Genomic DNA, 12392 nt, shown 5'->3' with positions numbered 1-12392 from the left:
GGGATGCACGGTATTGAATTTTTGCTGATATCTGATATGCAGATGTTTAATTAATTCCGGCTGATTGCTGATGTCGATACTGATGTATGCACTTTTTTTAATCTAATTGGAGAACCTATTAAGTCTCATTTGTAGTGGAATTAAAATATTAACAGGCAGGCTTTTATTTTGAAGGCCCACAGGCAGATGCAAACATAAAATACAAAACAATTGACACCTCAGCTACGTCAACTTACATGTAGAAAATGCCTTTTTGTGCGTCGTGTGCAGCTCACATCCTTTGAGCATAATTAAAGTGACAACTTATCGACGTGTCTTATCAGCAGAACTGTCCCTCTGGGGCCAATCAAAGATGACATTTTAGAGCCTTTCTGGCCGATACTGATGTATTGCCCATATTGTTGTGACTCCCTGGACACAATGTGAATCATTCTTAGCGTGTCATGTTAACAGAACAAATAGCAGCTTTTAAATACTACTGTTATACTAGTTTTAAAGCTCCTGTGAGTTTTTATCTGGTTATGAAACAGACTGAAATTAATTCTGATGCCTCGATATGACCTACAAAAGCAAACCAGACCATCAGCGGCAACATTGATTATTTCTGTGTAGTTATTTTTAGGGGTAGGTGTCAGACAAAGCGATTAATGGCACGCTGCCTTTGTTTATATTTTCCAAGTGTAAAGTGAGCGATACATATGACTGTTTAAGAGAGATGAGAGGTACGGCTTTGTCCACAGGGGGCGCCAAAATCAACACAAACCGAAAGTTCCTCACAGGAGCTTTAAAGTAATAATCTCATTTAAATAAATGTCTGTTAAGTCTCTATCTATCGCCGAATGAGGTAACACAATGGTGATTGAGTCTATATGGCCTTTGCATTTGCAGTATTACAGATAGTATTAGATAGTATTGCAGACTGACCCAGCTGTGATTGGTCTGCCAGAGAGGGTAGGCGGAGCTAAGTGGATGCATTTCGGGTTTCTGTAAATGTTGCAGGTAAACGGTAATCTACCATAGATCCGTGACTACAGATACAACTTCAAAAATAAGTGAAATTCCAAAGAAAAAGACGTAGAGTCTCCAGCCATGTTAACTGTTTGTCACGAGCAAGATGTGTGATGTTGTGGCGTGTGGCGTCTGGCATCGTGGCCAAACCACAGTAAAGTGATCAAATACTGCCATGAAATGTGACACCAAAATCTTTAAAAACTATAGGATTATGGAAGAATGAAACTGCCGTTAATTAAATATAAATAAATTAATATGACATTAAACGCACCAAAAATATTAAAATAAGGCAAATTTTAGGCATTGATTAGTAATAAAGTGTGACTTAAATTGAATACAACTCATGTCAATCATATCTGTTTTCTACCATAAAATGACAGCTTGTTTGGTGTTCAACGTCCCGCAAAATGTTGACAGAAGCTGCCCAAAATTCAGCCCAACGCTACTTTCCCCAGCCCAAGGTCATCAAAAGAAGCCCAATTGGGCAACACTGGTTACATAGGAAGTAACGGTTAAAGTAGAAGATTGCTCACTTCTTAGGACAGCTTGACGCCACCACGGTGATGGTCATCTTATTTATATGTTTATGTTTAAGCGTCTGTTAGTTCTACAATGTAATGCATCCTCAAAGCCTCCTGTGCAAAGTGATTACAATGGTCGAATGATAGCAAATTCTCTATGTGTTTTATTAACCCAGATCCCAACACTATTCCAAAGTACAAAACTTTTCTAGGATGTCTCGATCCATAATAACAAAACATCATTTGATTGGATGTTCCACATCGTCTAAAATGGACTGCACTAGAGCTACACCTGCTCTTTCATCGGGCTGACTGTTGGGGAAGGAGGAAGCATATGGCACATTTGAATTTGTTGATATTTTCAAAATGCATCATTGGTGTTTAATCTGTTACATGTAAATTGGTTCTTAACAGGTGTGAACCAAAAGGTGATACTTTAGGAGATACCTTAGACGCTCATTTCCGTTGTGTTTGAAATTAAGGACCAGAGCTGCACAGAGAGTGATCTGGACCTCTGTACAGCATCTACAGTAAATAAACAATCTGAAGCTGATTCTGGGCACCGACAGTCAGAGGTTAGAAGGATGCTTATCTGCCATAACCATCATCCCAGCCATCACGGCTGGTCAGAGTCGGCATCTGTCTTCACTGCTACACTGTCGAAGCTGCAGGAAACAAGTACATACCAAGTAGAGTGAAACGCTTAGAAGATGCTCTGCCGGGCTCCCCAGACAAGAGCCCTGCTGAGGTGTAGGAGCTCTGGTGTATGAAGACGGAGGGAGGTGGTGAAACCTCGCTAAATAAATGATGAGGAGCAGAAGTTTGGTCTGCAGATAAAGAACACGGAGGATGGAAAGTTGGGAGAGAAATCAGACTCACAATGAGCATGAACATGAGGAAATTTCTCTCTCTGAGCTGTCTATGGTTTGCCGGACACTCCTTGAATGCATCGTCACATGGAGGCAGAACTCAAACGATAACATCAAAGTGAAATGACATCAATTATAGGGAGGTCCCGGGCGCCATTTAAAGGGATGTCTCTGCGGTGAAATAATGACATCACTGCAGACATATGGGCCTTATAAGGCAGCGAGCTGGCAGGAATCTGTGGGCAGAGGCCAGATTAAATTAAGATTAGGATTAGAGGCATCTTGACCAGTAGATGCTTGTTGATGATTTCAGGTCTCTGAGCGTATAATGAAAGAAAGGTTCATTTTAACTAGGCAGTGTTTCTATTTAAATACACTGTGGGTAAATCTTTGCAACAGTGTGCAACAGGCCAATGTGAGTAAGCGCTCAGTATCCTGCTGAGGGCTGAACTTGCAGGGAGAAGAGCTTGCAGCACAGCTCAGTCACTCTGGTCCAGACTGAAATATCTCAACATCTGCTGGACTGACTGGAATAAAATCTTGCACAGACGTGAACAGTTCTCAGCGGACAAATCTTTCTGATACACTTATTCTTTCTTTCCCTTATAAGGGCCGTTTATATTTATAGTTTATGATTCAACATTTACATAACTGCACAATGAAAGAGGTTCCAATATGTTAAATGTTCACCAAAAGATTAATTTGAAATATTTAACATGTTAAAAAAAATAACGCATTTAAAGCAGCTGTGTTTACCTTCTGTGGCAATTCCTGTGAGTGTTGCCAAGTTAGCGACTCTCTCTCTCCCTCTTGGCGACTTTTTTCTAAAAGCGACTCGCGACAAATTTAGCGTCTTTTCAGACCAGTGAAATATATCATATGTGATTCATCCCCATGTATGCTGCTCAGAGTAATCGCAGTTCACGGCTCCTCTGCCAACAGCTCCGAGTTGCTCGGCGGGGCCGGCCTGGGGCAGCGGGCAGGAAGAGGACAACGGTCAATCGGGCAGCTCGCTCGCCACGACAGTGCTGTGACAACCGCCACACCAAACCATCCTGGCTAAAGATGTTTAAGGACCATGATGGTTTTGAATTCAACTGGCAAATCACAGCAAATTGTGCGATTAAGTAGTTAATGTTTTTTAATCGATTGACAGCCCTAATAGACTTACAACTTAAATGCTTCTGCAGCTATTAAATGCAATAAAATATCTGATTCATCTCTTATTAAGGGCTGCACGGTGGTGTAATGGTTAGCGCTGTTGACCCACAGCTAGAAGGTTCCTGATTCAAATCCTAGTTCTTACGTAGGGGCCTCTCTGTGTGGAGTTTGCAAGCTCTTCCCGTGCATGTGTGGGTTCTCTCCGGGTACTCCAGCTTCCTCCCACAGTCCAAAGCCCTGAGTTAATTTTTCACTTTAATTTTTGCTTTTTGCTTTTATTAGAAAGGACAGCTAAAGAGAGACAGGAAATGTGGGGAGGAGAGAGTGGGGGATGACATGCACCATATGATCGGCAGACTAGTCAAACCTGCGATCAGTGCGTCGAGGACTGTAGCCTCTGCACGTGGGGCGCCTGCTCTACCAGCTGAGGTAAATCAGCACACTACACAACCGGCTGCATCGTGAACGTAACTGTTTACATTCTAGGGCTATGCGCTACCCGTGTTACTGGAGGACACCTCTAGAGGGGACTCCGTTTCTCCAACGTTTTCCTCCGTGCATGGAGCGGTAACGGTCCCGGACACGATTTCTAAAATCTATTCTGACAGGCATGTTTGTCGTTGTGCAGTGGCAATGACACATCCAAACAGATGCAGGGAACATGCTGCAGCCATCATGCGCACACGGACACATATCTCTGGCCTAAAATTGCCTGTAGGTCTCTATGTGTCAGCCCCCTGTCCAGGGTACACAGCCTCTCGTCCAATGACAGCTGGGATAGGCTCCAGCCAACTGTGAACCTGAAGATATAGATAATGGATAGTGGATGGATGGATTCGTCTCTCATATGGGCCTGGTGTCAATCTTTTTTTCCAAGTTAATACCGTAATTAAGTTAATTTCAAAATAGGTGAGTTGTGAGCCTTTTTAAACTTCATTCATTTTATCAGTTAATTATTCTTCATGTTTGTGGCCCTGGCCTTCATTTGCAAAAGAAGCACCGGAGCAAAAGAAAGCAGAGAATCCGTCCACCAAAGATTATCTGCACCAAAAAAAGACTATGTAGGTTGTGTTTTTATTGGTTTATATGTCACTAAAAATGCATCTCTTTTTAATGCAGCTGTGAGTCACGCCATCTTCAGACACTCACTGATTCCTCTGTTGTAGTTTGCATCATCTGTCTTCATTTCATAGTCTTTTCTCCTCAGTAAGTCGCCCATTCTCTCTCAGGAAGAGTTCCATTTTATTGTCTTGCTGTGAAAATCTCAGATTGAGTTGATTTTCATTATTCCGAATAAATTGAAGTTTTACATGCTCCTCCATTACTTAAGACAATTTTACAACCCCCGAGGCCGTAAAAGCCTGTGAGCAACGCCAAATATGCATCATCACCGAGCTGAAAAAAAGACCTTCCCCGGAGCAGCATTATCTTAGAGAGCTCTCAGCAGACATCATTAAATGCTAATACCGCTAAAGCTTTTTAAAATTAAATTCGCTCTTTCTCTCAATTTGTGCCACCTTATGTGTGTGTATGAATTCATCAAGGCTCCAGTGTGAGGTTTAATATCTAATTCTGCACACATCCCGAGCCCAACAACAAACTCTAACCACTGCTTTTAAACCTGAGCGGCCGGGCGGACAGACCTGAGCCACTCGGATGAAGTGGGAGATGACGGCAGCTCTCTGCGGGGCGGTCGGCTTGCTGAGCACCATGAGCTGGATCCACTGGGACACACTGTTGAAGAGGGTGATGAAGCGCTCCAGGATGGGGTTATCCACTGTGCAGCCGTGCATCACAAAGCTGTGGTAGTCCTGGAACTGAAGATGAAAGGAGCATTTGCACACTTTGTTTTATTTATTTGAACTGACATTTAAAAAATCAGACATTTTGCTCTTTACTTTTCACCAGGTGACCAGGAAAGGCGATGCATTTTGCTTATTTTATGATGCAAGTAAAAATGTGACATCAGCTTGCAGGCAGGTCAGAAGAGCAAGACAAGCACTTCAATCCAACCTTAAATGTTTTATGAAGAGCCACTCACATGTCCTCAAAGGCTTTTACTGAGCGTTTATTGTCTTCTGTGAGACTTGATTTTGGGTGTGAGCTGGTGAAACATTTACCAGGCAGGAAACAAACTTTAGACACTTTAGTTGCATTTGGGGAAAAGAAGGATTTAGTGTTTTAGGGCTTGACCTTTCAGACTAAATTACTGCTTTGAGGATTTTCTTAACATTGCTCTTGTTTTTTTCCCCAGTTATTTTGAGGTGCAACAAAACATTGTTTTAGTGCCCCTTGAAGGCCATAGTCACACGACTATGTGGCTGGAGCCAGCAGCTATTTAGCTTAGCTTAGCATAAAGACTAGAAACAGATGAAAACAACTAGCCTGGCTCTGTAAAAAAAAAAGAAAAATCGACTAAATCCACAATCCTATGCGACAATGATTTGAAGAAAAAATCACAAGCGGTGCCCAGTTAGTGACGCGTTTTCCATCAGTCTGCCAGAGAGGGTAGGCAGAGCTAATCGGCTGCTTTTCCGCTCTCTGCGAGTGTTGCGAGTAAACAGTAATCTACTCTGGCTGAACAAACAAAGAAAAGATTGATGACTACAGATACAACTTCAAAAATAAGTGAAAATCCAAAGAAAAAGAAACAAACTCGACGCTCAGATGAAGGCAAACTGTCTAAAGAGGAAAGCGACCGTCAGCGAGGAAAATCAAGAGTTACAACCGGAGCCAACTGTGGACGTCACACATGCAATACTGTCTGGATATCTGGGAAGTGCGCTCCCGCTTATGCCCCGTTTTCACCCGTTTATCGCCATAGGTCCCGCAAAACTTTGATCTTCGAGATTACAACTTTTAAGTAACAAAATTTGCCATAACTGAGACTTGCAAGCATCATTATTTCTTAGCTCTGTCCAAAGGATTTTTACCTTCATATTAAGTTTGTTTCCAAAAGTACTGAACATTTTTTTCGGCAGAAATGTAGATAAATCATTCAGCTGGCTTGTGTGAGTACAGAAAAGTATCATTAGTGCACATTTGGACCAGTGGGCTGGGCACTCTATATATCTATGTCTATTTTTTGAGGATATGATTTAGAAGAGAAGCAAAGCCAAGACAATTATAATCACCACTGCCCCCATCTCGCCACCGACGACATAACACTTGAAAAAATAGACTAAAAAATCTACCATTTAAGTCCAAGTCATTGTCCCAAAATAACACTCAAAGAGCTAAATGCTTCAAGACAACAAATATAATTACTGCCAGTAAATGTCGATTTTAAGTGCTATTGCTTAGCAACTACTACGAGCCTGCAGCATCATAAATTACTGACAATTTAAAGAATTCAGGAGCAGTAAACACACTTGATAAAACCGTTTGATATAGTGGGACTGCAGTTAGACTAACCAGGATCTTGCAGAAGGATTTGTACTCCAGGTAGGTCAGGTGTTCAGCCAGTTCACAGGAGTCCAGGTGGTCAAACAGCAGGGACATTTTCCTCTTTTTGGACACTGATGGGACACGCTGAGTCACCTGACGCTTCCACTGATACGATGGGCTGAGAGGGACAATAAAACACATGAAAATACAGAATCAATCCAGCTGTCATTGGGGCGAGAGGCGACGTTACACCTGGACGGGTCGCCAGTCAATCACAAGGCTGAAACATATACCCCTTTCCCACCAAAATTAGCATGTTGACGTTTTTCAGACCCAGGAAGAACAAATACCGATTGTCTCTTTTCCCATTGCCAGTGGAGTATACTCCTTTCGGTCTCTTTTCTGCTGCGTCACCGTCTGATGTCGCAAACGTGCCGGAAACAGAATTAGTTAGCTGCATGGAGGCCAGTAAAGATGTTACATGGTTAGGTCTTTATTGTATCTATTACGCATTCAGTCTGTTTATCAAACTCGGCAACGACAAATTTGGAACGATGTTCGAGCGCTGCTCGGACAGAGACGGGCGGAATTTGTAGCTGAGATGATAAACAAAACGGGTGTTAGCGGGTATTTTGAGAAAGGAGCTTTAGAGACAGACAACCAATCACGCCAACATTTACACCTACGGGCTATTTAGAGTCGCCAATGAACCTAACGAACATGTCTTTGGACTGTGCGAGGAAGCCAGCTGGAGAGAACCCACGCATGCGCAGGGAGAACATGAAAACTCCTCAGAGAAAGGACCCCTACGGCCGAACCGGGATTTGAACTAGGAACTTTCTAGCTGTGAGGCGACAGCGCTAACCACTGCACCACCATGCAGCCCGAAATGCTGAATATTTTAAGCTAACTAACGATTACTTTTACTAATCAATTCATCTGCCGATTATTTTTACCATTATTTGTTTCGTGTATAAAATGCCAAAAAATGTAAAAGTGCTCATCACAATTTCCCTTAACCCGAGGTGAAGGTTTCAAATAGCTTCCTTTTTCAAACCAACAGATCAAAGCTCAAGGACTTAATAAAAAAAGCAGAAATCCTCATAATAAAGAAGCTGGAACCAACAAATGTTTGACATTTTTGCGTGGAAAATCGCTTTGCATCAATGAGTCATTACAGCTCTACAAACTACAATCATCTATGCCTTCTACGAATGCAGACTTTTCATAGAAAGTCATTTCGCCATTTGCAAAATGTTCAGTTGAGCAAGTTAAAAATGTGCCTCACAAAGCCTGCTTACAGAGCACTAAAGGGAAGTTGAGGCCACACAGAAATGTCTTTTATGGGGAAAGGAGAAGTCACTGACCTCAGAATACCACAGCTCAGCAAAGTCTGAGAACAGGCAATAAAAAGGGTACTCTGACCTAAACACCCACACGCGGAGACATTCATTCACACTGTCAATAACACGCACAGCTTTCAGCAACCAGTCCACTCACACACTGTCGAGGTCAATGAGCTGACTCTGTCTCTCGTTGCCCTCGGTGGTCAGGAGGTCTTTAAAGCCTTTGATCTGGTCGGCCAGCTCCGGGTTCAGATTGAACTCTGCTGGAAACTCAGAGATCCAGTACCTGGAGGGCAGAACAAAGGGATGGAAAGAGAGGAAGATGATGAAAAATGCTGGAGGAAGAAAGACTTGTTTACATCCGCACAATGATGTGACTGTAGGCGGAAAAGTTTAAAAGCAGGTCATGATTTAGTTGGCTTACATGTTAAAAAGCAAGACAATCATAAGAGATGTTCCATTACCGATACATTAAAGCAGATACAGCTTAATGTAGGCGAAAATGGCAAGTACAGCATAGCACTAATATGAATTTATTAACCCCCAAAAACCAAACTATTTCCTCTTCTCTTAAATCATAGCCTTCACAGCAATATTATAACTTATGGATGCTACTAGCAACTACTGTTTTAGAGCTGCAAAGAGCAGTGCACTGCTAGCTAACGTAAGTCTAAGCTAGCAGAATGTCAACAATCACTTTTTTTCCAAACACACATTTTGAGGCTGTTTTTTGTTTCTGTTGTATTTAAAGTTAAGATAATCTTAAACGGTGAAAAGACAAAAGGAAGCAGTTACATGTTAAGAAAAAGAAAGAAAAAAAAACAACATTCAAGGGACACAAGAAGTCAAAAGAAGCAGCTAGCCGAGCTGCAGCTAGCGTTAGCTCAGCATTTTTCTAGTAGCTCAGCTTGTTTTATTAGGATTCCTTCAGCGTACTGAGCCAAGTAATTTGCAATCATGTCTCATCCAAAAAGGTTTAAGCTTGAGATATACTTGCTTTTCACTTCGCGTTCGCGCAATTAACGTTATGCCTACTCATGCAGTATGCACATGAACAGTAGGAGGAGTGTCGGGCAGAGGGGATGTGACAGGTTCAACACAGCAGCAGGGACAACAATGGCAGAAAGCTCTGAAGACAAACTGGAAGACCAAGTCCAGAATTATCCACATCTGTACGATGTGTCATTGCCACTGCACAGCAACAAACATGCCTGTCAAACAGCTGGCGATAGATAAGTTCTGTTTTAGAAGTCGATGTGGAAACCTAAATAGAGACAAGTCCAGGGCCGTTACGTCCTTGCACGGAGGAACATGTTGGAAAAAGCAAAGCTGTTTCTGCTGTGATCTCAGAATTAACATGATAGTGACCTCCTCAGGTGTCGCCATGTCTGTTCGGTTGTTGCATACAGCCTCGGCACGTTTGTGAACATGTTACGCTCACGACGCAGCCGGTTGTGTACGCGAACGGAAGGTTAAAAGCACGTATATATCTCCAGCTTTAGTTGTACGTCTGTTAAATGATGATGACAACATTTTTTTCACAACCTATAGTATCGAAGAGGAACTCAGTATAGCCAGTATTCAAGTATAGGGGTCAGAAAGGTATCGCGAAAGAAAGGAGTAACAGAAAAGTAGTACATTTTTAAATATCATTAATAAAGTTTATTACTTGACAAGATGGCATATTTTTGTTCGGCGCTCAGCAGAGCAGCTCTCCTCTTGAGATCTTATCCAAAAGTCAAGGTGCAAATATGTGGAAAATTTCTGCAAAACTATAATTGTTTCCACTCTGGCAGATTTAGGAAACATAAAAAAAAGACAGATACAAGACTAAAAGCTGCTCTTAGTCAAGGTCCATTATTTTTTGTGCACTCCAGAGCCCTACAAAAGGCTTCGATTCTTTCGCTCTGTGTAAGAGATAATTGCAGACAAACACTGAAGAATACATAATACATCTCTGAGCTCCCAGCAAACAAAGGAAAAGGATACTTGAGCACCAGATTCTTCATCATGTCAGTTGAGGGGATGTACCAAGGTTGCATCATGAGGAACATGCGGACCAAGTTGGTATCCTTCAAAGTGCCCTTTTCATCTAGAAGAAGAAAACAGCATGTCACTCATTATATAACAGCTACAGCGCAAGCAAGACATTTTCCTCATTTCAAAAAGTATACAGTAAAGAAATAGTGTTTAAATGACCAACCGAAGGCTTGGATGCACGCCTCCACCAGCTCGTCCACAGTGGCCGACTGCTCCGATAGTATGGACTCCATCCTTCCTTTCCTCTCAGTTTGTCCCTTCGTTTTTCTCTCTCTCTGGTTGGACTCTCGTGCCTCTTACTAAACACAAAAGAAGATGATATTCAAAGGCGAGTAATTATAAATATACCAGAGAGAAAATTAAATTCTTAGTGGCCGTGGCTGGATGTTTGGAATAGTTGTGTGGTCAGAAATGTTGCATCCTTCTCCGAGCTGCGCTGAGCGAGAAACTAAGTGGCTTTTCACACTCGCATTTAGAGGCTGCAAAAGTTAATTGGGATATCTGCCTGTCAGTGTCATCACCTGCTGATATGGTGGTTTAACCCAACAAATTCAAGGTGTCAAAAACCTGCACTGCAACTCGTTCTACTTGAAGGAGCAAGATTTAATTGGTCCAGCTTCCAGTTGAGAGTTTATAATGCCTTATTATGGACTGAAAAAGCTGAGAGGCTTTGTATTTATATTTGGTGAGCTGAAGGTCTGGAACTTTCTTAGAAAACTAAAACATAGACATAGTTTATAAAGAGAGTAACTTTTCAGCTTCCTGACGTTTACACAAGGCATTCAGAATAAACTGGCAAAGTTATGATTAGTTGGAAATATCTGATCAAACACAAATAAGTGAGGATGTTTTCATAGCTGTGATGCCTCTTTTTGACCTACAAATACAGACCAGACCATCAGCGATAAGACTGACTATTTCTTTTACTTACTTTTACTTTTATTTTCTGTCATCGCTGCGACTGGGTCAGACTCTGACAAAGCAATTTACAGAAAGCCCGCTGTGGACAAATTCCTACCCTGGACAATGTGAACAAAGGCAGCGTGCCGTTAATCGCTTCGTCTGACACCTACCCTGTGAAAAACAACTGCATAGAAATAATCAATCTTGTCGCTGATGGTCTGCTTTAGTTTTGTAGGACATAAACCACATTTTCACTTTTGATATGTATACTTTGCTGATAATGCATGCATACCTACTTTCACTTATAAGCTAAATTGTGAATGCGCTTTTATTTTAGCATTTACAAGTACAGGAGCTGTTGACTTCTTCTACCACTGAAGAAAGTAGTTTAAAAAAAAGAAAAATACCTTATGTAATACTGACCTACAATTTAACCTCAAGTTAAACTGTGTTCCTTAGGTCTTAAAAATGAAATACCGACTTTAAAGAAGTCTCCATTTTGACATCCCTTCTTTATGACTGTAAACCCAAATATGGTAATGGTTAACATGTGGCGTGCAGAATTAGCATGAAAGAGGGTCACTATGATGACAGAATTTGACAGCACGTGTACAGTTCGGCCTTTGACCTCAATGTGGCTTGTAAGAAACCCTGATAAAAAGCCACAAACGCTATAAACAGGAAACCACCATTTATTATCTACTGTTGACCGGCCTTCTATGCCTTCGTGTGAAAGGCATAGAACGAGACGAGGTTGCATTTCGTTCTGTCTCAGATGTGTGCAGAAATAAGTTGTGCAACCAATACTGGTATATAGGTGATAGAGGAAGTACTTGCAGCAGGGAACCATGACAACAACGTCTTATAACCCAGTCAATATTTCACAACATACACGCACCTCTGCACACAATGCAGATGCACAAAATGCATGTTTTCACAGCGAGAAGAAAGGTATAAGAGTAGCCTGAGGGGGTCTATTTTTATGCAATAATCCTTAATGCAGTTATTGTCTCTGCAGAGGCAAAATACACTAATCCTATCCTCTACACAGGCTGCGTCTCGATGTGGTGCTGAAGTAAGAGATAAAAGGAGCCACTGGATATTTTGGTTCATTGCTGATAAGCGTGACGGTAATGCTGAGGTTATGCTTGAGG

The 12392-nt window shown here is 41.8% G+C and overlaps 1 protein-coding gene across 4 annotated transcripts in view; it reads right to left on the bottom strand.

Annotated features, from left to right (window-relative positions):
• LOC138600904 (RAS guanyl-releasing protein 2) overlaps positions 1-12392 on the bottom strand; it is a 55437-nt gene that overhangs the window by 28375 nt on the left and 14670 nt on the right. For all 4 annotated transcript variants that reach the window (XM_069672443.1, XM_069672442.1, XM_069672445.1 and 1 more), the window contains exons 2-7: positions 10499-10634; positions 10285-10387; positions 9965-10021; positions 8450-8581; positions 6977-7127; positions 5206-5379 (exon numbers count right to left, since the gene is read on the bottom strand). In XM_069672443.1, coding sequence (XP_069528544.1) covers positions 5206-5379; positions 6977-7127; positions 8450-8581; positions 9965-10021; positions 10285-10387; positions 10499-10568 — 687 coding nt within the window. In that variant the 5' untranslated portion in view covers positions 10569-10634. The remainder of the gene's footprint in view (positions 1-5205; positions 5380-6976; positions 7128-8449; positions 8582-9964; positions 10022-10284; positions 10388-10498; positions 10635-12392) is intronic.

This window comes from Semicossyphus pulcher, unplaced genomic scaffold, assembly GCF_022749685.1.
Source record: "Semicossyphus pulcher isolate SPU_LCO1_2020_fin unplaced genomic scaffold, fSemPul1.0.p SCAF_21, whole genome shotgun sequence".
NCBI classification, from domain to species: domain Eukaryota; kingdom Metazoa; phylum Chordata; class Actinopteri; order Labriformes; family Labridae; genus Semicossyphus; species Semicossyphus pulcher.
The sequence above is the reverse complement of the archived record's forward strand: the minus strand, read 5'-3'. Positions and strand labels throughout refer to the sequence as shown.